The sequence below is a fragment of the Silurus meridionalis genome, chromosome 1 (assembly GCF_014805685.1).
Source record: "Silurus meridionalis isolate SWU-2019-XX chromosome 1, ASM1480568v1, whole genome shotgun sequence".
NCBI lineage: Eukaryota > Metazoa > Chordata > Actinopteri > Siluriformes > Siluridae > Silurus > Silurus meridionalis.
This window is the reverse complement of record NC_060884.1, coordinates 34,805,418-34,832,092: the sequence shown is the minus strand read 5'-3', so window position 1 is coordinate 34,832,092 and position 26,675 is coordinate 34,805,418. Positions and strand designations below refer to the sequence as shown.

At 39.7% G+C, this 26,675-nt stretch overlaps 1 protein-coding gene across 7 annotated transcripts; it reads right to left on the bottom strand.

Annotated features, from left to right (window-relative positions):
• Nucleotides 1–302: 302 nt before the first annotated feature.
• On the bottom strand, nucleotides 303–26,470 carry LOC124388467 (NACHT, LRR and PYD domains-containing protein 3-like). 7 transcript variants are annotated; one of them, XM_046853138.1, is made up of 13 exons: nucleotides 23,470–23,854; nucleotides 23,174–23,381; nucleotides 22,140–22,185; nucleotides 21,919–21,983; nucleotides 20,569–20,685; nucleotides 17,446–17,562; nucleotides 16,941–17,057; nucleotides 13,765–13,807; nucleotides 13,067–13,253; nucleotides 8,577–10,344; nucleotides 8,205–8,378; nucleotides 1,114–1,290; nucleotides 303–860 (listed from the first exon to the last, which is right to left on the bottom strand). In XM_046853138.1, exons 4-13 carry the CDS (start codon nucleotides 21,978–21,980, stop codon nucleotides 707–709), a joined length of 2,916 nt encoding a protein of 971 aa, XP_046709094.1. In that variant the 5' UTR covers nucleotides 21,981–21,983; nucleotides 22,140–22,185; nucleotides 23,174–23,381; nucleotides 23,470–23,854; the 3' UTR covers nucleotides 303–706. The 7 variants fall into 7 exon arrangements, with proteins under 7 accessions (XP_046709094.1, XP_046709086.1, XP_046709113.1 ...); XM_046853130.1 differs by having other exon boundaries at nucleotides 23,174–23,365; XM_046853157.1 differs by lacking the exons at nucleotides 23,174–23,381; nucleotides 23,470–23,854 and adding an exon at nucleotides 26,418–26,470.
• Between the last annotated feature and the right edge of the window lie 205 nt (nucleotides 26,471–26,675).

The window sequence follows — 26,675 nt, the reverse complement described above, 5'->3', positions numbered from 1 at the left end:
TAAAATCCCTTTTGAGAAATTCAGTCCCGGCTTCTACGTTCCTCAGCTTGGCGCAAGCATTAGCAGCTTCTTAATATATTAGTTAACATGGAAGCTATAGATTATATTTCTTATTTATATAACCCATACAAGAAGTAAAGTTGAGGCTTATAACTGCTGTCTTGTTCTTTTCTTTATGTATGTTAAACTGAAATGCATTTCTATTAAAAGATTATAAAATCTTCTGATAACATGACAATAGGCTAGGTTTAGCTTAGCTTAGCTTATATTATCAAATGCAAACACCATGAAACACACAAGGGTTTGTTTTTCAAATCAAAATTATGAATTCAAAATTATTTTTATTTGCATATTTACAATAAATAAAAAGAAATGCAATAACTTGCAAGCGAAGGCTCTCAATGGCACAAAGGTGAAGGAAGAATGGAAGCTTTTTCTAGCCAGCTAGTTCTAGTAGAACAAAAAACTAAAACAACTCTGTTACTTTCTAATGAATCTCTAACCTAAAACTTACATAGTCTGAACTAATCAACGAGAACCAATAAGAAAACAGCAAACTGTGCACAAGATGGTGGTGAGATGTATTCCAGTGATGTTTGTGTGTGTTTGTCAGTGTGTAAGTGAGCACAGGTGTTCCTGATCACTATCTATTTAAGTTAGAGTACAGGAATGTGAGTGTTTTCTGTGGTTTGTAGTTTGATGCATCCTAGTTGACTGTACTGATGCTGTAATGTGGTGTACTTGTACTCTTTTTATGTGATACAAAAAATTCAGCTGCATCCATTTCAGCGCTTAAAGACCTCCTGCCGAAATCATACGAGTGGTAACTCTTGTCCATCTCTTTGGGGTCGGGGTTAATTCTGTAATCATAATCAGAGATCAAAATTATCCACATCATCCACAAAATATCAAGCTTTCCTGCTAAAAGAATAAATTTATCTCGAATTTAAAAAGGTTCATGGCCACTAGTCTTCTAAATCCCAGAGATATTATGATAATAAAAACACAAGGGGGCTTAAACCTATATTTCATCTGCTAGTTGTAACAGTGAAGTATGAATTATTTGACGTGATGTGTGGGACAACTGTATATTTGTAGGTGTGTATAATTCACGTTAGAGTCTTCAGTTTGAAATTTGCATCTTTCTGTAGATTAAACAGCATCATCACTCCTCTTTCTCCAGGTTCATTGCAGTTCAGATTTAACTCTTGCAGGTTTGACATGGCGTTGGACTTCAGAGCTGAAGCCAGAGCAACAAAGCCATCATCTGATATGCCACACTGCATCAGCCTGCAAAGATAAAAAGGAAAAAAACTCAAGCAAGGACATCAGTAGGAACAAAAGACACACCACTGAAAATAGTCTGATGTTCAGCAACAATAAAGGTGAGAATGTGAGCACAATTCTTATTATGGTCTTACAGAAACTGCATCTAGCAACTCAGGTTGTCTGAAACTCTGCAGTATCTGATAACAAATGTGAAATGCACACAATTGTGAACTCTCAAAAAATGTCCTATAACCCCTGGTTTGGCATACTCATCTGATCTCTCACAGAAGCTTTGCCAGACAAAATTCAATTTTACAGAATTCATTTTAATTTATAGAGCACTTCTAACAATGGGCATTGTATCAAAGCAGCTTTACTCAGATAAAGAGGTTATAAAGTTGTATATTGAAATCATTGAATTTGAATTTTGAAATCATCCGAGGTTTAAAATGCTATTTTCAAGATCTAAAATAAAGGTGACACTCCCTTGACCATGCTTAGCAAGGACTTGGTGATTTTATGTCTTGATACATAAAAACATAGACTAGTGTAGAAAACAGAGTGTGTATGTGGCAGCAGTCATGTGGCTGAGTTTGTGAATGGGGTCAGAATCAGAGCAGTAAGGATCACTCACCTGTATGTGAATGAACTAATCAATGTTAATGCTAATCTCTGTTGCAGTACGTAAGGAAGAGAATAAAAAGGGGAGAGAAAAGAACCTGGAGAGCGAGAGAGATGTCAAGCTGAGTGGGTGTATGTGTGTACATGTTCATAGAACGCATTGGGACCATCTGACGACACCAAAACTTTCAAGCTTTACAAGCAGCAGCCACCTGCACTCGTCTCCCTCCTTTTTCTCCCAATTCTCCTGTGTCTGTGTTTTCTTTCCTACAGGTGATCCTGACATGACAGGTGCAGAATGGAAACCTGAGCCTGTTTGCTTGTGCTGTGGGAAACCAGGCATTTCCAAGACCAATGAACGACCCTTTCTTGTTACGTCCCAAGTCGGGAACATGAAAGAGATCCTGAATGACCATATAGGCTTTGGGGATTAAATCAATCCACACAGGCATTTATCATCCACAGACTCAGAGACTGAATCCTCTGCCGTTACTCAGATGACAAAAATTTATAGTATTGCTTGAAAGTGGTATTTATAACACTAATGAGCGGTTCTGAGAACCTTGAGGTTGGGGGAACTCACAGCAAGCTCAAAAAAGTATGCAAATGGGTGGGTGGAAGTACGATATCTGGGTTTCCACTTGGGTCATACGTCCCAAAATTGTTAGCACAACAGCAATTGTGACCTGCCTAAAACCCAAGACCATAAAGGAATTAAGAGATTTTATGGGGCTGGCTGGCATTTATCATAGATTTGTTCCTAATTTTCCAGATGTCACCAGCCTGAGTGTTCTTAATAAAAAGGTAGCTCCAAATCCATTCCAGTGGGCTGAGTCATGCCAGAAGTAAACATGTAAAAGCTGCACTTTCTGGTGGACCATTGTTATGAATCTCAAGAAGACTTCATTGTCCTGCCCCTTGGTTGTCAAATGTGTTGTGCAGCAATCAGTAAGAAGTAAGATCAGCAGAGAGGAAGTGGAAGAAATCCCAACTTGACACAAACCTCACCTCTTACTGTGCACTCCTGTCTAAATTCTCTTCAGATGTGACTTCTGCCAAGACTGTTTTCTACAAGGAAATTTTTGAGGCTCTGCACAAGAACCTCCAACGACAAGCTGCACAACATCATTTTATTACTCAACCCCCCCTGCTCCACCTGTTTCATCCTTTCCTACTGCAGAAGGATTTATCTCCTTTTATGATAGGAAAAATGGGAAAATCTGCCAGACCCTCTCACCCTGACTAAGCCTACATTACACAAACAAGATTCCTCACTCCTTTATTATCACAGTTATTGTCAACTGTAGCATCAGAAGCGATACTACATTCAATCTTGCAACTCAACCACCTGCCCACTATATCCAATCTCTTTGATTATTCTCCAGACAGTTTAAACAGACCACAATAATCAATGGATTCATAGCATTTAACTATGTACCAACTACCCTCAATAAGGCTTGGGTTTTTAAATCCTACAGAAACCTGCTTTGGATCCCTAAGACATCAGGAACTACAGACCAGTATCACTTCTTTCTTTCTAAAACTCTGGAATGCATTGTTTAAAAAACAATTGTCTGTTTATCTCTGTCTGGCTTCAAAGCATCACATTCCACAGAGACCTTTTGAGGGTTACTGAGAAACTACATGCTGCTCGATCAGCCATGCTGTCCTCATACTCCTTGAACTTTCAGAATAGTTTGCTCCCTACCTGGAAGGTTGTTCAAATCAGCTAATATGGAGGGCATCCAAAAACCAGTACACAGAAGCTCCAGCATCTCAACCTGCATTTAGACGGATGTTCTGTAACCACTAGTTCAACGGTAAAAGACCTGGGAGTTATTTTAGACAGCAACTTATCTTTTAATAATGATATCAACCAAGTTACAAAAACAGCCTTCTTTCACCTTAGAAATATTTCTAAGCTAAGAAACATGTTATCTATATCTGATGCAGAGAAGCTCGTCCATGCGTTCATGACCTCCAGAATAGACTACTGTAATGCATTACTAGGTGAATGTCCTGCATCATTAATAAACAAGCTTCAGTTAGTTCAGAATGCAGCAGCCAGAGTTCTTACAAAGTCAAGAAAATATGATCATATAACCCCAATCTTATCGTCCCTACACTGGCTTCCTGTTAAGTTTCGAACAGACTACAAACTACTGCTTCTTACTTATAAAGCACTAAATGGATTGGCTCCCATGTATCTATCCAGTCTTTTAACACGCTACAATCCGTCAAGCTCCCTGAGATCTCAAAACTCTGGGCTTCTAGTAGTTCCTAGAATAGCAAAGTCCACTAAAGGTGGTAGATCATTCTCACATTTAGCTCCTAAACTCTGGAATAATCTTCCTGACAGTGTTCGGGGCTCAGACACACTCTCCCAGTTTAAGTGTAGATTAAAAACATATCTTTTTAGCAAAGCCTACACATAACACACATCACATCATAACCTTGTGCTCCAGAACATCTGATCACATGCACATTATCAACTTGTGCTGTTAATATCATGAACAGCAGCTACGCTAATTCCTCTCCACTGCTTCTCTTTCTCTCCCCATCCCGAGGCTTCCTGAGGTTTGGCCAGCTCAAGTCACGTCCCACTTCATGAAGATTATGGACCTTTGGAGAAGTAGATGCCAAACTCGAACCATCTAAAGACGTACCAGTGCCAATTGGATCCGACTACATATGTAGAGTTTTGACATTGGACCTCCTGGAGTGTTTAAAGGCTCTGGCATGGAGAAGCTGATGCTGGATCTGTGATGATCACAAATGTTGAGCTCATAAAACTAGGAGCTACTAACCATATAGACTGTAGAAGACTGTAGAAAGAACATTACTTATAATCTTATACTCCAGTGCTCATGTTAATTCTCACTCTCCAGTGTTCTGTATTGTTGAAAGATTTATGATCAAACTCTTGATGTCACCCAAATGAGGATGGGTTCCCCTTTTGAATCTGGTTCCTCTCAAGGTTTCTTCCTCATTACAGTTTTTCCTTGCCACAGTTGCCACAGCTTGCTCATCAGGGATAAATACACACCATTCACCCTGACTGTTAATTTCTGTAAAGCTGCTTTGAGACAATGTCTGTTGTGAAAAGCGCTATAGAAATAAACTTGACTTGACTTGACTTGAATTGGCATCTACATTAGTCCCATGCAGACACTCCAGTGGTGTCCCACAGGGCTCAGTACTTGGTCCTCTTCCTTTCTTCCTTTATACTTACTCTCTTAGTGGAGTCTTATCCTCACATCGGTTTTCTTACCACTGCTATGCTGATGACATTCAGCTTCTGCTCCAATCTCAGCAAAACTGACCAATTCCAGCAAAACTGAACTTCTGGTCAAAACTGAACTGCTGGTCATCCCAGGTGATTCATGTTCAGGCCAGGATCTCAGAGTAACTTTTCACAAGTCTCTGCTCTCCCCTTCGCAACCTTGGGGTAACAATGGACAATCAACTGTAGTTTTCCTCACATATTGCTAATATGACTTGTTTATGTCAGTTTCTTCTCAATAACATCAGAAGGATTTGACCATTTTAATCCACACAGGCTGTCCAGGTGCTTGTTCAGTCTCTTGTCATTTCGAGATTGGACTACTGCAACTTTCTGCTGGCAGGTGGATCTCTGAACCCTATTTGTCCTCTGCAAATGATCCAAAATGCAGCTGTGTTACTTGTGGTCAACATACCTACATTCTCCCACCCCACCCCACTGCTGCTCCCTTTTGGTAGCTGCATGCATCAGATTCAAAACACAGATGCTTGCTTACCAAGCCAAAAATGGACCCGCACCATTATACGTCAAATGTCTTATTACTCCTCGCACTGCACCATGCTGCCTTAGATCATCTAGCACTGCTCGATTGGTCCCACCTGCTCTCAGGTTGAGAGGTAAGTTTACATCTAAACTCCTCTTTGTGTTTGCACCGAGGTGGTGGAATGAACATCCCCTAGATGTCTGAACAGCTGAGTCACTGACTATATTCAATGATGGGTGAAGACCCACTTTTGTACATTGCTCTGGATAAGAGCGTCTGCTAAATGACTTAAATGTAAATGTACATTTCTCTGACTTTTCTCTCCTTTCTGTTTAACAGATTGATGCATTAAAAAGAGGGCTGAAGGACATGTCACAGGTGGTGGAGAGGAAGTAGCGCCCTATGCTTTACATTAGCTGTAATTTCTCAGTGCAGGAAAGTTGGTAGAGCACTATCAAAAAAATAACTGTCTGCCAATCAAATCGCAGCCATGTGTGCCCACATCACACAATTTCCTCTCACATTGTGTGGACAGGATGTGGGAATGCCTCAATGACTATCGTCCCGTTGCACTCACACCCATCACGATAAAGTGCTTCGAGCCCGCACTGGACCCCATGCAGTTCGCGTATCATCCAAACCGCTCCACCGCTCCATCTGGCCCTCACCCATCTGGATAACAAGGACTCTTATGTAAGGATGCTGTGCATAGTCTTCAGTTCAGCATTCAACACAATCATTCCTCAGCACCTGATCGAGAAGCTGAGCCTACTGGGCCTGAACACCTCCCTCTGCAACTGGATCCTGGACTTCCTGACTGAAAGACCTCAGTCAGTCCGGATCGGAAACATCATCTCCAGCACCACCACACTGAGCACTGGCGCCCCTCAGGGCTGTGTGCTCAGTCCACTGCTGTTCACTCCGCTGACTCACGACTGTGCACCAACGCACAGCTCGAATCATATCATCAAGTTTGCTGATGACACGACCGTGGTGGGTCTCATCAGCAAGAACGACGAGTCAGCATGGTGTGGAGCCAACAACCTGTCTCTGAACGTCGACAAAACTAAAGAGATGGTTGTTGACTTCAGGAGAACACAGAGTGACCATTCTCCACTGATCATCGAAGGATCCTCAGTGGAGATCGTCAAGATCACCAAATTCCTTGGTGTTCATCTGGCGGACAACCTCACCTGGTCACTTAACACCAGCTCCATCACCAAGAAAGCCCAGCAGCGCCTCTACTTCCTGAGAAGGCTGAGGAAAGCTCATCTCCCTCCCCCCATCCTGACCATGTTCTACAGAGGGACCATTGAGAGCATCTTGAGCAGCTGCATCACTGCCTGGTTTGGGAACTGCACCGTCTCGGATTGCAAGACCCTACAGAAGATAGTGAGGACAGCTGAGAAGATCATCGGAGTCTCTCTCCCCTCTATCATGGACACTTACACCACACGCTGCATCTGCAAAGCACACAGCATTGTAGATGACCACACACACCCGTCACACACACTCTTCACCCTCCTACTATCAGGAAAACGGTTCCAAAGCATTTGTGCCGTCACATCAAGACTGTGCAACAGTTTTTTCCCGCAAGCCACCAGGCTCCTCAACAAACATCTGAACTGAACTCTCTCACATACACACACACACACACACACTCACACACACACTTACACACAACTGTGTGACTGATCTGTACAAACCAGACTCAACATACATCATACACTTCGCACACCCAGGTTTCAGCAACATTCACACCTTTCATTATTGCAAAATGTTTACATGCCGTTTGTTGCTGATCTTCCGGGACTTGTTCTTTTTGCACAATATTCTGTCCAAATCCTTTGGTCACTGTTCAGTTTATTTTGATTGCTGCTATTGTTGAATTGCACAATTCTGTTTAAATTTTTCTGTTTACATTTTTCTGCTACTGTGCACCTTATTTTGTCACGACAGGTTTTACTGGCGGATCTATTGCTATTTTTATTTTTATATTTTGTGTATTGTCCTGCACTGTCCTGTGTTGTCTTGCACTGTCTTGTGTTGTCTTTTGCACTGTTTGCACCAGTTGCATGTGTGCAACTGGTGCAAACAGTGCAAAAGACAACACAAGTGCTGGTGCAGGTGAGGATCTTAGTTCTTGGCCCTGTGTTCTTCTGTTCTGTGACTGTTGTTTTATGTTGTTTTATGTAGCACCTGGGTTCAGGAGAAACGTTGTTTCATTTCACTGTGTACTGCATCAGCTATATATGGTTGAAATGACAATAAAAGCTTCTTGACTTGACTTGAATGTGGTGGGAATATGTGGCAGTGGGCAGAGTGCTGGTTAATAAATGGGGTGGGGTACAGCAAGAGGAAGTAGGCAGTAAGGATCACACACCTATGTGTAATTTAACTAATCAATGTTCTCTGTTTTAGTGAGTAAGGAAGAGGATGAAAAGGGAAGAGTAAAGAATATTAAGAGAGATTTGATGCAAGTTAAGTTGTGTGTCACTGGAAAGTGAAACTCATAGTTTGATAAATGTTCCATGATAATCAACTCACCACAAAATCTCCAGTTTACAATGTTGATTTTCCAGGCCAGCAGCAATCAGCTTCACTCCTTCATCCAGCAAATTATTCTCACTCAGGTCCAGTTCTCTGAGTCTGGAAAAGTTTGAGCTAAGAACTGAAGACAAAGCTCTACAGCTTTCTGTTGAGAGATAACAACCACATAGCCTGTAAGAAAAAGAATGAAAACACATATCTTACTTTATATTTTTATTGGGGTCCAGACAGTTAAGGCAGCATTACCTACTGTTCACAACTGTTTGTCCACGAGGTTGATGATGAATAGCAGAAGTGTATTATCAAAGCAATATTCACTGTATATTAAGTTCTTAAACATTTGAATATCTACCCATACTCAATACTCACACAACTTTTCTGGATTCTTTGACCACTGGCATGAGCCATAAAAGACATTTTTCGCTTCGATCATAAGTCCTCAAATCAAAATCCTCATGTTCCTGTGTTGAATTCAGCAACACAAACACCAATGCTGACCACTGAATAGGAGAAAATGTGGTTCCTCTGAGACAACTATAGCGTCCAGGTTTTAGGTATTTTTGGACTTCCTTTTGTATACACTGATAATTCAGTTCATTCAGACAGTGGAACAGATTTATGGATTTTTCTGGAGATAGATCCACATGGATCTTTCCTTTGATGTACTCAACAGTTTCCTCTATGCGGTGAGCGCTGCTTCCTGTCTGAGGCAGTAGGCTTCGTAAGAGAGTCTGGTTAGACTCCAATGAGAGACCCAGAAGGAAGCGAAGGAAAAGGTCCAGCTGTCCATTCTCACTCTCTAAGGCCTTGTCTACTGCACTCCTGAGGAAATCAGACATGCTTGAGTTGTTGAAAAGGTCAGACAGATCAGTGGTTTGATGTTCTGTTAGATTTCTGTTGATGAAGGTGAGAAATGCATATAAAGCAGCCAGGAACTCCTGAACACTGAGATGAATAAAGCTGAACACCTTCCCTAATTGGAGCTCAAACTCCTCTCTAAAGATCTGAGTACACACTCCAGAATACACTGTTGCTTCCTTGACTTCAATTCCACACTCTCTCAGATCTTCCTCATAGAAGATCAGGCTTCCTTTCTCCAGCTGTTGAAAAGCCAGTTTTCCCAGTGCCATGATACTCTCTCTGGTCTGCTGAGGATCAGGTTCACATCTCTGATGGTACTTTTGGTCCTTGTGTTTGATTTGAAAGATCAGGAAGTGTGTGAACATTTGAGTCAGAGTCTTGGGGATCTCTTCACTCTCTGCTTCACTCAACATTCTCTCTAGAACAGTGGCTGTGATCCAGCAGAAGACTGGGAGGTGGCACATGATGTAGAGGCTTCTTGAAGACTTAATGTGTGTGATGATTTTATTGGCCAGGCTCTGATCGCTGATACTCTTCATGAAGTACTCCTCCTTCTGAGCATCAGTAAAACCTTGTAACTCAGTTACCTGGTTTACACACTCAGGTGGGATCTGATTGGCTGCTCCTGGTCGAGTGGTGATCCAGATGTGAGCAGATGGAAGCAGATTTCCCTTGATGAGGTTCGTCAGCAGCACATCCACTGAGGCTGATTCTGTCGCATCACACAATCTCTCATTGTGCTTGAAATTTAGTGAAAGTCGACACTCATCCAGACCATCAAAGATGAACAGAACTTTATAGGCCTCACTGTGTAATAACTGTAGTTCATTTGTTTCTGGGAAAAATTGATGAAGAAGTTTCATCAGACTGAGTTTATTTTGCTTCATCAGATTTAACTCTCTAAAGGGAAGTGGAAACATGAAGTTTATGTCCTGATTTGCTTTTCCTTCTGCCCAGTCCACAATGAACTTCTGCACAGAGACTGTTTTACCAATTCCAGCGATTCCTTTGGTCACTACAGTTCTGATGGACTTGTCTCTGAAAAGGTCACTACATTTGATGAGAGTCTCTTTTGATGTTGATCTCCTCGATGGCATCTGAATGTGTCTCACCTCATGTTCATTATTGATGTCTTCATTCCAACCGTCTGTGATGTAGAGTTCTGTGTAAATCTCATTTAAAAGTGATGGGGTTTCTTGCTTTGAGGTTTCACAAAGTCTTCTATACTTGTCTTTCATTTTGGATTTATGCTTTTCTTTATGTATAGAGAGAAATTCTAATTAAAAGAAAAATAAGATTGTTAATTCTTTAAAATATTTACAAAGTTCACAAAGTATTTAATATTATAGAGTACATTCTTAATTCAATTTTATAAGCAAGGTGAACAAAACCAAAAAAAAAAAAAAGGTTAAAAACATTCAAGGCCTTTCTGGGTTTTAGCTGGTCGATAACAGACCATCCACGTGATGTCAGCACAGCAGTCACTAGCAGTTTTCAAATGACGTTTGGAAAACTGCTTTCTCCAGAAGTACTTAAACTATTTGTGAATGCCAATTTGGATTATGTTAAATGCTATAATTGTAAATGTAATCTAAAGGCCAGTCTGGTGGCCTTGTCAAGCCATGCTCAAGCCAACAGCAGCATCTTCATTGATAGCTAAACCAAAGAAGGCCTCTTAAGCTACTCTTTAATTGCACTCTTTGTCTTGTAGTTGTTGCTTTCACTTTATAGTCTTGTGTTTTTCATGTGGTGCCACGCTCCCACAAACATAACCTGCTCCAGTTAAAGTTAAACCTGCCAAAATGTAAAGCCTACCACACCACACAGATCAGATCAGATCAGAATCAGGTTTATTGGCCAAGTGTGTTGCCAAGATATTTTGTTCCAGCTGTTAGTGACCCTTACAAGTATAGATATACAGTTAATAACAATATACATTTAGCTTATACTATACAAAACAATACAGACTATTTGAGACTATACAGATTAAATAAGAACACAATTTACAAAGTATATAACTGCAGCATCTCCTCATACCAGAGACTTACAAATGACCAGTTACATGGTTGCTCACCATAAACCTCTTTTTGGAACAGTCACTAATCCCACAGGCTTTAAACAGTCCATTATCGTTCATGTTTAAAAGAAACCCCCACCTGCCAGTGATTATCACATTAGTAACCCTGACCTCAGGTGTGATAAAGTACAGCAGATAAAAATATAAGTAAGAACAATAAATAAATAGTTTTCTAAACAGTAACTGTAAAAATAATTCAAGAAGTACATGATTCTTTAAATAAAAAAAAGTGTAGGTTAAGATAAAAACATGCTTAATGTAAAAACACGATTCCAAAAAATTTGGGACACTGTACAAATTGTGAATAAAAACAGAATGCAATGATGTGGAAGTTCCAAATTTCAAAACTGGGAAAATGTATAATTTTAGGGAAAATAGGTTGATTTAAAATTTCATGGCATCAACACATCTCAAAAAAGTTGGGACAAGGCCGTGTTTACCACTGCAAACGTCTGGGGACTGAGAAGACAAGTTAAGGAATAGGAATGTTCTCCCATTCTTGTCTAATACAGGCTTCTAGTTGCTCAACTGTCTCAGGTCTTCTTTGTCGCATCTTCCTCTTTATGATGCGTCAAATGTTTTCTCTGGGTGAAAGATCTGGACTGCAGGCTGGACATTTCAGTACCCGGATCCTTCTTCTACACAGCCATGATGTTGTAATTGATGCTGTATGTGGTCTGGCGTTGTCAAAAAAAATGCAAGGTCTTCCCTGAAAGAGACGACGTCTGGATGGGAGCATATGTTGTTCTAAACCTTGGATATACCTTTCAGCATTGATGATGCCTTTTCAGATGTGTAAGCTGCCCATGCCACACACACTCATGCAACCCCATACCATCAGAGATGCAGGCTTCTGAACTGAGCGCTGAGAACAACTTGGGTTGTCCTTGTCCTCTTTAGTCCAGATGGCATGGCATCCCAGTTTTCCAAAAAGAACTTCAGATTTTGATTCGTCTGACCACAGAACAGTTTTCCACTTTGCCACAGTGCATTTTAAATGAGCCTTGGCCCAAAAAAAACCACCCGAGCTTCTGGATCATGTTTAGATACGGCTTCTTTTTTGACCTATAGAGTTTTAGCTGGCGGTGAATGGCGCGGTGGATTGTGTTCACCGACAATGTTTTCTGGAAGTGTTCCTGAGCCCATGTTGTGATTTTCATTACAGCAGCATTTATGTATGTGATGCAGTGGCGTCTAAGGGCCTGAAGATCACGAGCATCCAGTATGGTTTTCAAATTCAAATTTTATTCATCACATACACATACATACAGGGTACGACATGCAGTGAAATGCTTTAACTACTTAAATAAAAGTGGAAAATAAACAAAAAAAGAGAAAACGTAGTCGGAGCAGTTGTGACTGCAGCCGACCTCACCGGCGCCATCTTGAGCATCCGGTCTAGTTTTCCGGCCTTGACCCTTAAGCACAGAGATTGTTAAAGATTCTTAGAATCTTTGGATGATATGATGCACTGTAGATGATAAGAACTTCAAACCTTTTGCATTTTTTCTCTGAGAAACTCCTTTCTGATGTTGCTCCACTATTTTTCACCGCAGCATTGGGGGAACTGATTGAGTGAGAGTCACTGCCACACTGAGAGGCTCTTTTTATACCCAATCATGTTGCCAATTGACCTGATGAATTGCAAATTGGTCCTCCAGCCGTTCCTTATATGTACATTTAACTCTTCCGGCCTCTTATTCCTACCTGTCCCAACTTTTAGCTCTCATGAAATCCAAAATGAGCCAATATTCGGCATGAAACTGTCTCACTTTCAACATTTGATATCTTATCTATATTCTATTGTGAATTAAATATAAGTTTATGAGATTGTAAATTATTGCATTCCTTTTTTATTCACAATTTTTACAGTGTCCCAACTTTTTTGGAATCGGGTTTGTATAATCAGTTTAGTTCTTACCAGTTTTTAGTGTTTCAGCAAGATCTGTCTGCTTCATATCCATAAGGACGTGAATTGTAATCTTCAGTAATGATTCTCTGACAACTGGATCAGTCACCACTTCACTCTCAGAGGATGTTGAGTAACAAGAACTCAGTAGTCTTTTTAGCTCATTTTTTACTAAAAGAATAACTTTGTGCTCCACCTTCTGCTCAGAATGTGCAGTAATCAGGAAATAGAAAACGCAATGCTATGGTTATGGTACATATGGGACAAAAAACATTCACTTCAAATTTAGACATTAAGGTTTAATACAAATTTCCCACAGATAAAACTCCCATCATTCTTCATTTGCACTCCCAACTGATGACCTTAGAAAGGAATTTTCCAAATAGTGTCCTCAAGTGTTGACTAAAATTGTCAATATTATTCATTTCAGGTTTCAAAATAGATATTTAACAAATATGTGTGTATAAATCAATCGTCTTAAAAATGTTTGATTTTTGCGGACTTTTGCTATGAAGTTCCTAAACTAGATGACATTATAGAATTAGTCAAGTTTATTTAAATGTTAATAATAGTTAAGGAAAAACAGACACAGAGATACAGGCAGACTGAGAGAAATGTGTACTATATTAATCCCGTAGCTAAAGAACAAAATCTAAGGTACAGGTTCTTAATAGGTCCAATCATTACATTTAAACAGTAACTAAACAAACCTTATAAATTCCTTCAATTTGATTTTTGCAGAACTTCTCAGACCTGTTGGGGGAAAACAAACAGCAAGTGTAATTTGAACTGTATAATTTATTTATATCTGTGCCTCCTTGCACTAAATAATTACCAATTTATCTTACATATATATTATATAACTTATAGTGATAAAAGACAAAATGAAGAAGAAGAAGAATGAAGATAGGAGAAAGAGAAGGCAATAAGGCATAGACAGAAAAGTTAAAAGAAGAAAAGAAATGTAAGGTGGGAGGACAAAAGAAAGGAAAAAGTAACAAAGAGAGAGAAAATGGGTAAACAAGAGAATGGAAAATAGAAAAAGAACAAAAGAAAGAAATTTAAAATAGAAAGAAAAACAAGAATAAAAATAAGATAATGAAAGTGATAGACAGTGTCACAGATAACGATGAGTTTACTTAAACTTAAATATGTATAAAATGTTAATTTGATTAAAATATACACCTGACCATGTTGATATTTGTATTATTTTAACTGTCTCAAGCTCAAGAGAAAAGTGCAATAAAGAATCTCAGTGCACCATAATATACATGTATAAGAATTTCTTTCTAAATCAGAATGAATTCCACTTATTTCAACTAAGATCAATTGTCTCTGTAGTTGAACTCTGAGTGTTCAAAATGTATTTAAAAGAAATACAGGTAGTCCCAGAATTACAATAGTTGGTAGGATACGTTGAAACATTGCCAGGATGTACACGTATCCCACCTTGTGAGATGCCTTACTCTTGCCACAGGTCGACAGTGTTTAGTTGTCTCTGTGTTAAAAGCTCGGTTTTTAGTGTTTCAAAACCCAATTTTTAGCTTTTCTATCTTTCCTATTTATCACCGTCTCCAGATACCGTAACAAAGCGTGTCTGGCTCCGCCCTCCACACACCACATACTGTATATACTGTTAAGTTTATACATTATGGTAGTGTAAATTGCTCTGTTTTACTAAATTATGTAGTCATTTGTTAAATGTTTAACACATTACAGTTTACTACCCCATGCTGACTGCCATTCTTTAAGACTCCTGGGTAGGCTAGGCCATGTCTCAAATTACTATATTTTCAGGTTAGGATGAGATCATCGGGAAGAACCCAGCCATTAGGGAGGCACAAGCCAGTGCACTCTTAGTGCCGGTCCCAAGCACAGATAAATGGGAGGGTTGCGTTAGGAAGGGCATCCAGTGTAAAAACATGTGCCAAATCGAACATGCGGATCACAAAAAAGAATTTCATACCGGATCGGTCGAGGCCCGGGTTACACAACGACCACCACAGGTATCGTTAGCCGACAGGGTACTGGTGGAAATTGGGCTACTGTTGGCCGAAGGAGGAGAAGGAGAGGAGGAAGACGTCTACAGAGACGGCAGGGAAAGGAGAAGTGGAGGAGAGTGGAGGTTCAGGTTGGTACTTTAAAAGAGGAAGGCCAAGGAGGAGGTTTATGGATGTGGTGAAAGAAAACATGCAGGTAGTTGGTGTGAAAGAGGCAGATGTAGAGGACAGGGGGGTATGGAGACGGATGATCCGCTGTGGCGACCCCTAATGGAAGCAGCCGAAAGAAGAAGAAAAAGAAGAAGAAGAAGAAGAAGAAGAGATCATCAGGAACACATCTCTATCACAAGTCAGGGAACTTCCTGTGTTTAATTTAATTAATTATTGTATTAAAAATTATATTTGATTTAAAAAGGCTGCAAGTAGCATGTTTGGAGGCCAAGCACTATATTTTTCAAGCATGAAAATTGTAACCTGAACAAGAACTTGAAGACCCTGAGAGTGGGAGTGAAGTTTAAGGCAGATTTTGAGGGTCTAAAGGTCTCAGCTGAGCAGGCAGGAGGAGCTACACCCTCAGCAGAGTAGGCAGGCTAGGCAACATACATGGTGGATGAAACCTTTTGTTTTTAAATCTTAAAACCTCAGAGAGAGGTGGAGTTTCTCTGTTGTCCCAGTGATTAATTAAAAGGCCAAAAAAATACAAAGTTACCTTTCTTGCAGAGTGAAATTATAATGTAAGTAAGAGCAAACTTCTTGCTGTGAAGCAGGCATTGGAGGAGTGACATAAACACATCATCACCTCACGGAGCATGTTGGCCCATTGTTAGGAACAGGTGGGATTTCTGTTCTTTTTTTTCCCAACCTGTGTGGTTCCTGTGTTCCGCCACATGTTGGTGCACAAGTCCCTAATTAGTCCTAATCGCTGTTTCTAATCGCCTAATTCAACTGTACCTCGTTACTATGTATAAATTGTCACGATTTTGTGACTGTATCTTAACAGTTTGTTGCTTTTTACCTGATTTCTTTTTAGATGTTTGTTAAATCTGGAGTTGTTTGCTTGAGTCCCCTGTTAAGTTTTGTTCTCTGTGTATGTCTAGCTTCTGAGTTTGTTTTTCTATACTTGTGCCTAGACCTTTATTTTTTTGCTTCTTCCTGTAAAAGGCTCTGATTACTTCTTGCTTGATTGGCTAATTTTGTCTTGCTTGTGTTAGGGTTTACTGAATGTGGGTTGGGACTGGGCCATCACATAACCTATGTGGAAAAACATGGAACTACCGGCTGGCAATAACAAAACAAACAACCCGTTGGTTAGTTAGTTTTGTTATTGCCAGCCGTAGTTCCATGTTTCTCCATGCTATGCTTCATGTTTTCTTTGTTCCATTGACTTCATGTGTTAGACTCGGACTGTTTACCTCTTTTTTCGGATTCATTCTATTACTTAAGACAAGCTTAGAGGGCCCTTAAGTCGACACTCTGTCTTGTCAATGGCCCATGTGTTCACATGATGTCACATTCACATCTGTCTACATGTCCTTTTCCTATACATGTGAATATTACCTGGTGACAGACCTATCCATACACTTTCTTGCTGAGCTTCAGAGTAAAACAATATTTCTGTCTAAACAAAAAACTATATTTTAGTTGACTGAGCTGATGCTCCATATATATATATATATATATATATATATATATATATATATATATATATATATATATATATATATATATATAAGTTACTCTCAATTATACTTTGCAAATGAAATGAACAGCAGTAATGAAATGCCTGGACAAACAATATCCACTGTATGTATCTAAAATACTGGTAGATTTTGCTTCTATTTTGAATTTTCTCTATCAGACTTTTCATCTTTAGAATATTATATTACCTGATTTCACCAGAACAGTCTTTTTTTCTGAAGTGAATTGGCTGATGCATGGACCAGTCACTTTTCACAGAGATGCAGCTGGGTCCAGATAAGTCTGATTTCTTAGCCTGAAATGAACTATAACAAAGCTTGTATAAGTGTTAAATGCTGTGGGCAAGAATAACAAACAGTTACCCAATAGAAGCACAGAAGCACATTTATCCACAATCATTTAAAGTACACATATTTCTTTCTGTGGAAAAATTTTATTTCCAATCACAAATAAAACATACTTAATACTCATAAACTTTACAGAAATCTCAAAGGTTCTGGGGTTGAAGTCTGCTTCTGTCTTGCCTAATTAGATGTATTTTTGCTTTGCTTATATATAGGGCCATTGTCCTTTTATTGTGATCTGGAGTTAGGGTCTAGGATCAAGTCACATAATTAAAACAGACATTTCATTTCAACAAACATGAGCATTTTCCTCACCCTTACTGATAAACATGCACTCATGGATTCTTACCCATTTTCAACAGAAGAGGCCCCTTCTCTTAATTGAATTGGCTGATGCATTGACTTGACACTTCTCATAGATACACAGCTGGGTCCAGGTGAGTCTGGTCCCTTGGCCTGAATCAGACTTTAGCACATATAACAGCTTGAATGAGTCTTATGCATTTTTATATCATGCTTTTTTTAATGAATGCACAAGTCTCATAGGTTCTGTGCATGAGGTTTGGTTTTGTCTTGGCTAGCCCAAAACTGGGACTTTTATATGTCATACATGAGTACTTTTGCTTTGCTTATACATCAGGTCAAGGTCCTTTTGTTATGATCTATCAAGTCTTACATTTTCTTAAATAGATTTTAATTTCATTCTTCCTCCACTTTCTGTCAGCTGCATTTCTTTTTCATTTTTTCCTGTTAAAAGCAGCAAGTGGAGGAGATGCTTGGCAGAACTACAAAAAAACAACAAAAAAAGTAAATATACAATCTAAAGAAATCCCACTAAGATACAATAGTTAGTGAGGGTCAGTGAGAATAAGAGCAGTCTTAGGTAGTGTTACAATCCCCTGACTCTCAGCAGGGCGAGTGGGTGACAAATCTTCAGCATACTCACCCACAGGTTTGCTTTCCCCAGTGAAACGTGAAAGAGTTCTGGAGACTATTCGAATGCACATGAACTTAGCTAACACTTGTATTAAATATAGAAAATATAATCATAATTCCATAATCTGAAGCTGTTAAAAACCATTACATAATTTCTTTAAAAATCTGCCTCAGTCAGAGCGTAAGTACCTCGCCACATTACCGAGTTTGTTGATGTAAATGGTGAGTTCTCCACGCTCTGAGGTAAAGTTTGGTGTTCCACAAGGATTTGTTTTAGGCCCACTGCTTTTCTCTTTAGACACCAATCATGCATAAAATTATGACCACCTGGCTAATATTCAAGAAGCTTGTATTGTCATTTCAACCATTTATATCTGACACAGTACACAGCAAAATAAGACAAAGTTCCTCCAGAGCCCTGGTGCTGCTACATTTAACAACATAAAGCTACAAAACCGAAAACACAGAGTTAAGGACTAGTAGGTGTCCTCGCCACATAAAGTGCATCGTGTGCAACCTGGTAAACTAGTCTTACTGACTAGTTTTAGTTTAACCTGGCAGAGATACATACAAAACACAAACCATTTTGAACATATGATTATCCTATTTCTCAAAGTATCACATCTTCTTCATCTTCCTCTTTTTCTTCTTCTTTTGGCTGCTCCCATTAGGGGTCTTCACAGAGGATCATCCGTCTCCATACCCCCCTGTCCTCTACATCTGCCTCTTTCACACCAACTACCTGCATGTCTTCTTTCACCACATCTATAAACTTCCTCCTTGGTCTTCCTCTTTTCCTCCTTCCTGGTCGTCAAGAGCACCACATTCCTTGGTGTTAATCTGGCAGACAAACTCACCTGGTCACTCAACACCAGCTCCATCCCAAAGAAAGCCCAGCAGCATCTCTACTTCCTGAGAAGGCTAAGAAAAACCCACCTCCCTCCCTTCATCCTGACTACGTTCTACAGAGGGACCATTGAGAGCATCCTGAGCAGCTGCATCACTGCCTGGTTTGGGAACTGCACCGTCTCGGATCGCAAGACCCTTCAGAGGATAGTGAGGACAGCTGAGAAGATCATTGGAGTCTCTCTCCCCTTTATCATGGACATTTACACCACACGCTGCATCCGCAAAGCAAACAGCATTGTGGACGACCACACACACCCGTCACACACACACTTCACCCTCCTACCATCAGGAAAACGGTTCCGAAGCATTCGGGCCGTCACAACAAGACTGTGCAACAGTTTCTTTTCACAAGGCATCAGGCTACTCAACACACAGAACTGAAACAGAACTCGCACACACTCATTTACTCATACACACACACTCACTCACTCAAATGTGTGTTACTGAACTGTACAACCTGGACTAAACACACTCATCACTCATCTCAATCCATTCCACCACAATTCATCCATTTATTTATTATTCTCAACTGTACCACTCTCTTAACTGCTGTTTTGTTGCACATTTATCATTTATCACTGTATTATACTGTTTACATGCTGTTTTTGCACCTTCGACTGCTGCTGCATTCTTGCACTACATTGTTCTGTTTATACTCACTTCTGGGATATAGTTTTTCGTTTGTATAGTTTCTACAGTCTTCTTGTACAGTACTGTATAATCTAGTATACAGTAGGTTTACTGGTCGGCGCTATATTGGGTTTTCTGTCTTGTCTTGTGTCGTCTGTCTGCACTGTCTGTCTGCACTGTTTGCACTAGGTTGCACTTGATGCACTTTATGTAGCTTGTGTTGTAGCTCTATGTTGTTTTGTTTGTTTTTGTTTAGTGTAGCACCAGGGTTCTGGAGAAACGTTGTCTCGTTTTTACTGTGTACTGTGTACCACTGTGTATAATAGAAATGACAATAAAAGCCTCTTGACTTGACTCGATTACAGTATTTTCGTCAAATGCGCATGTGCGTGAGATGAAAATACCGCAAAGTTTCCCAGTAGGGGCAAGATCATTTAAGTTTTAAAAATACCGTATTGAACTCAAGCAACCAGGCAAAGAGCTGCATGAGAGCCATGGGTTGGCCACCCCTGGCATAGTTGATTTGGCACATGTTTTATGCTGGATGACCTTCATAACAAAGCCCTCCACATTTATCTGGGTTTGAGACCGACACTAAGAGTGACCTGATTCGTGCAACACTAATGGCTGGGTTGCTCAGAGTATCACATAATACACAGAAAAAAATAAAATAAATATTATTATAATATATATATATATATATATACTTGTTTTTTTATGACAAAAACAGTTAAAGAAAAGAAAAATCGATGTATATTTTCAGATATAAAAATAAAAGCTCCTGAATGTTTTGCAACAATGGAATGATGCAATACTTATGTAAAGATTACAACAATCGGGTTTTGAATGTGTGTTCTTTATATTATGTTTAGAATAGCAAATTAGGAATTATTTTCAGTGTGTGGAAATCAAATGTAACACGTATTCTGACACATATCATATAATAACACTTTCCTCTGTCTAATTTATTAAAGTTACAATCCAATGTCCTTCTTACCTGATCTCATGTTTACAGAATTCCCCTAGAAAGTCATGTGGATGGCCGATTGGCTGGTTGCTTTCACCAGCAGTTTGACTGCATTCGGGTAAGTCTGATCTCTTAGCCTGAATCAAACTACAATCAAAGCTTGTGTTTAAAATCATTACACCAGAAAATCCAACAGCGAATCACTTAATCATTATTATTCATTGTTAAAAAGTATTCATGGACCAATATCCAGCAGAAGCTTCTACTACTAGTGTTATATTTGGTGATAAACAATCAGATAGATGTTAGCTGTAATTGGAGACGTGCTTGGACACCTCTGGACACCAGCAACTCCATCATAGCACAGCCTTGTATTTGTATTTGTGTTTTTGTTTTCTTCATATTCTAGCTCAATGGATTCTTTTATATGATTTGACAGTAGTTTACAACTTGTATATTTTATGAAAAAAAAAGGAAAATCCTTCACCAAAATCCTTCACCGTTTACAAAAAAAACAAAGGTGGGTTTGTCTGATCTCAGCCTAACTAAGACAAAGTTGGCAGGGGGTATCCGCTGGATGTCAGCAAGTGCTTCCTTTAGTTTCCCGCCTTACAGACTATGCGTTAATTTTCCCATTACCTTTCGCTCGCTTTTTGTTTTTCCCTGCTGCCATCTTCCATGGTTTTTGCTAGGCTTTGCTCCATAATCTGTCCTGTTGTTTTGTTGTTAGTTCCTCTTCCTCTCTTCTATCCTGCTTTTGCTTTGTGTTATTTTGTCCTCTTTGTGTGTTGTTACTTTCCCTGAGGGTTTTTTTGTGTGGTTTTCACCTCTTGGGGTATCGGATCCTAGTCGCTTTCCATTTCTGGGATCGCGGTCGGCTAGTGAAATATGCGTGTATTGGTGTTCTCTCCGTTTTTGTCAACATATTCTATCGCAAATTTCGCTTTTGTTCCTTCTGTGCATGAGAATCCTTGGTCCCGCCCGTGGCATATCTCTAGATCGAGCCCCAGTCATAACACAAAGTCATCACTATCATGTCAGCTCATGTTTTTTAACCTCATTTAAACCCATTAAAACCTTGTACAGAGCATGTAAGTGAACTTCTCTAAAATATATATCTTTTTTAAACGTCTCCTTATACAGCATGATAACTAAAACAGCTGCAGCTTAAGTTATTGTTAGGAAGGAATAAGAGGATATAATATTCATTTATTTCCAGAATTTCACAACAATACAGAATGTTTTCCCAGTGATTAGTAAAGAAAACACTGCCGTGTACGAGCTTTACTACATGTTTTCTTGGCTATTCTCGAATAGATTTTGTTAACATTAATTATTTAGCAACAATCACTAGCTTTTATATTAAAATGCTCATCTCACCATTTGTCTGTTTGAATGCAGTGCTTCTCAGGAGAACTCAATTTGGTGAATGTTCCGCCCATTACCTGTAAACATGCAGAGGAAATGAAGAGTTTGAATGAATTATTACAAATAATCACATAATGCAAACTTTTCCTATTATTATTAATATTATTATTATTACCATCAACATCATCATAAAGTAAACAGCAGATTTATCGGTTTAAACTGTGGATACTCACTGTTTTCTTCGGAGCTGCTTTTTGTTCCTGTTTTCACAATAAGGATCTAGTGAATATTAAATATTAAATTCCTTAGTGTTCATCTGAGAACCTCACCTGGCCACTCAACACCAGCTCCATCACCAAGAAAACCCAGCAGCACATCTACTTCCTGAGTAGGCTGAGTAAAGCCCATTTCCCTCCCCCCTCCTGACCACGTTCTACAGAGGGACCATCGAGGGCATCCTGAGCAGCTGCATCACTGCCTGGTTTGGGAACTGCACCATCTCGGATTCCAAGACCCTCCAAAGGATAGTGAGGACCGCTGAGAAGATCATCGAAGTCTCTCTCCCCTCTATCATGGACACAGCTTACACACACCTTTTACACACACCCCACACACACAACGCCCACACACACCCCTTACACACAGCTTACACACACCTTTTACACACACCCCACACACAACGCCCACACACACCCCTTACACACACCACCCTCACACACAGCTTACAACCGCCACCCCACACACTCTTCAAAATAATATAATTCCAGGAAAACAGGTTTCAAAGTCCAACACAGACAGAGTGAGAATACAGTCCACAAAACCTCAAAGAAAACACATCTGAATCTCGCATCAAATAACCATCAAAGGCGTAAAGATAAAACTATCTAACAGTCTCTAAACATAATAAGAAAACAAACTCAAACACTGAGGCTTATCAAGGGAAAGGACTCGAGAGGAGGGCAGGAGACGCAGGGCACAGAATCACATCCACAACAACATGACAAGAGATGACATGGCGATAAATAACATGACGGGTAACAAAAACAGCAACAAAAACACAACCTCATTAAATGCTAAAGCATAACAGCAACATGACAGTTAACAGAGAACATAATATTAAAACATAAAAAAACAGGGAAACTCTGGAACAACCATGGACCCTAATACCCTAATATATCCGCTGTTTCTAACACTTTGGACAAAAGCGTCTCAGTTAGATCATTTGCTGACGACACTGTTGTGGTGGGTCTGATCTCCAACGGCCTACCTTTTAAAAAACCTGGAGAGATGGTGCCAGGAGAACAATCTTCTCCTGAACGTCAGCAAGACCAAGGAGTTGATAGTGGACTTCAGCACGAAGCAGGAGCAGTCATACCAACCACTAAACATCAACAGGACCCCAGTGGAGAGAGTTGACAGTTTCTGGTACCTTGATGTTCACACAGGACCTGTCTTAGTCCTGTAACATCAACACCCTGGTGAAGAAGCCCAGCAGAGTCTGTACCATCTGAGTTCCCTAAGTGACTTTAAACTTCCCTCTCATGTGCTAAAGACTTTACACACCTGCACCATTGAGAGCATCCTAATGGGTAGCATCACTTCCTGGTTCTAGAATAGCACCATGCAGGACAGGCGAGCTCTCCAGAGGGTGGTGTGGTCAGCTGAACATACCATCCACATCGAGCTCCCTAACCTGCAGGACATCTACAGCACACAGTGCAGGACCAGAGCCAGGAAGATTGTGAAGGACCTCAGCCATCCGAACAATGGACTCTTTTCTCTGTTACATTCAGGGAAACGCTTCTGCTCCTTAAAACCAAACACAGAGAGAATGAGGAGGAGCTTCTTCCCGCAGGCCATTCAGACTCTTTTGTGGCAATCACACTGCAACACTTTAAATCTGGACTTCTGTCAATAAATCTGGACATCCATACCATCACTTTCTGTCTAATTCATGTATATATATTTTTTATACACTTATATATACTTTTATTGATATATACAGTATAAATTATATATAAAGTTATATCCTTATATTTTATACTTTATAGTGCACAATATAGTTTAATTGTACTTTAATATGTTTATTTATTTTATTTCTTAATATTCTACTTCTGTTTCTATTTACATGTTGGACAGTCGTAAGAAGTATTTCACACTGTATGAAAGTGTATGTTATAAAATTTTATTTTTAATTAAAAAAAAATCTGTGGAAAGAAATAGAATAATATCAAGTTGCTGGATGCTACAGGAAAAAACTGAATAAAGTTTGGAGAGATGTTGATGCTTGGTTGAAGCTAAGACAATAAAGCTAGGTGATGATCAGAGATATGGAGTGGGGTGGGAGGGATATCTGTATTTGGAAGGGGGCAGCTGAATACCAGGCCCAGGACATTTCCTTGTTTCTGAGAGGGCAGCTGTTGAAGATCAGGAACAAGAAATGTAGAAGAAAGAGAAAGCAAGAGGACAAGAGCAGGCAGAGCTTCAGAGAGGAAGTTGAAGTCAGAAGTGGGGGTGCTGTCAGTAGGGGAGAGATGCAGGAGTATATACATTTCATAACAAAAAGACAAAAAGGCTCCACAAGGCCAGTAGATAATGAGAAATTTTATTTTAGAGGTAACTGTAACCTAAAGTTGACTGATCAACTTAATTCCCCTGTAGTTACTGCAGGTCTGCACATCTCCCTTATTCTTAAAGATCGGTACCAGCACACTCCTTCTCCATTCCTCAGGCATCTTCTCACCTTCCAACATCCTGTTAAACAATCTGGTTAAAAACTCCACTGCATCTCTCCTAAACATCTCCATGCTTCTACCGGTATGTCATCTGGTCCAACCGACTTTCCACTCTTCATCCTCTTAATCTCTGCTCTCACTTCCTCCTTACTAATCCTATCCACTTCCTGCTTCACATCTCCACACCATCCAACCTTCTCTCTCTCCGTAATTTTCCTCGTTCATCAGCTGCTCAAAATACTCCCTCCATCTTCTCAACACACTCTCCTCACTAGTCAACACATTTCCATCTCCATCCTTCACTGCTCTAACCTGCAGCACATCCTTCCCAGCTCGGTTCCTCTGCCTGGCCAATCGCTACAAATCCTTTTCTCCTTCCTCAGTGTCCAACCTCTCATACAGCTCCTCATATGCCTTTTCCTTGGCTTTCGCCACATCCCTCTTTACCTGCTGCTGCATCTCCTTGTTCTTCTGCCTACTTTTCTCATCACTCTGTTGATCCCAATTCTGTTTCTCCAACTTCTTTCTCCTTCTGCTCTCCTGCACTTCCTCATTCCACCATCACGTCTCTTTGTCTTCCTTTCTATTTCCAGATGTTACACCAAGAACCTTTCTAACTGTCTCCTTAATCACTTATGCAGTAGTTCCACAATCATCCAGCACCTCTTCACCACCACCGAGCTCCTGTCTGACCTCTTCCCTGAATCTCACACTACACTCTTCCTCCTTCAGTTTCCACCATCTTATTCTTCTTTCAGTCCTCACTCTCCTCCTCTTCTTCTTCACCTCCAAAACTATCCTACAGACCATCATCCGATGCTGTCTAGCTACACTGTCCCCCGCCAACACCTTACAGTCTCCAATCTCCTTCAGGTTGCATCTCCTACATAGAACATAATCCACCTGTGTGCACCTTCCTCCACTCTTATACGTTACCCTATGATCCTTCTTCTTCTTAAAATAAGTGTTCACCACTGCCATTTCCATCCTTTTAGCAAAATCTACCACCATCTGCCCTTCCACATTCCTCTCCTTAAAACCATACCTACCCATCACCTCCTCATCACCTCTGTTCCCTTCACCTACATGCCTGTTAAAATCATTTCATGATCTGTTAGCAGATAAACTTTTAAAATAACAAACAAATAAACAAATAGGCAAAAAAAAAAGAAAAAAAACACAAATGCAATTATGAAAACAGATACAGATATTTTGCGGACTGATCCGTCTCTGATCAGCCAAGTTACAGGATTAAAACTCGAGTGTCTTTACTCTCCTGAAGGAATGTGGTCATCGTGCTGAGACCTGTTTCATGCAATGTAAAAAAACTCTTATCATTAAATGCTAGTCTTGTGCGTGGTCCAAAAAAACCCCCAGATTTTCATATATGATCATCCACACAAACTTTATAATTATAGAAATAAGGACAACTTTAAAATATTCACACAAGCTACTCTTGATTGATCACGTGAGAAAACTGATTAGCATAAAACTACAACCAACTTTACTAGTAGCAATAATTTATAACTAAGGAAATATTATCCATGGTTACATTTTCTAATTTCATCTACTGGTAATTTCTGTAATAAACGTGTTTTTTTTCTCACTGATTGGAATTGAATCCAAAAGCAACTGGATTTACCTTCAACATTCAGTTTAAAACTTTCTTACCTCACCCTAAAAACATGAAGCCTGAACATATAGTTTAAACTACATAAATTGTAACATCATAAAGTTAAAGTATAATTCATCTGTAAACTACTCAGAGAGACTCACTGTATTCTCTTCTGAACTCCTTTATGCTCCTCTTTTAACAAAATGGTGCTGCTGGATGTGTATGAGGGCGTTTCTTCAACTGTGTAACAATTTCTTTTAAAGCAAAAGTCTGTGTGTGTGTGTGTGTGTGTGTGTGTGTGTGTGTGTGTGTGTGTGTGTGTGTGATCACAAATGTATCAATTGTGCATACAGATTTTGTTAAAGATGTTTTTATATCTCATGGTACACGCAAATCACCTCAACTCAAAAATCACACAA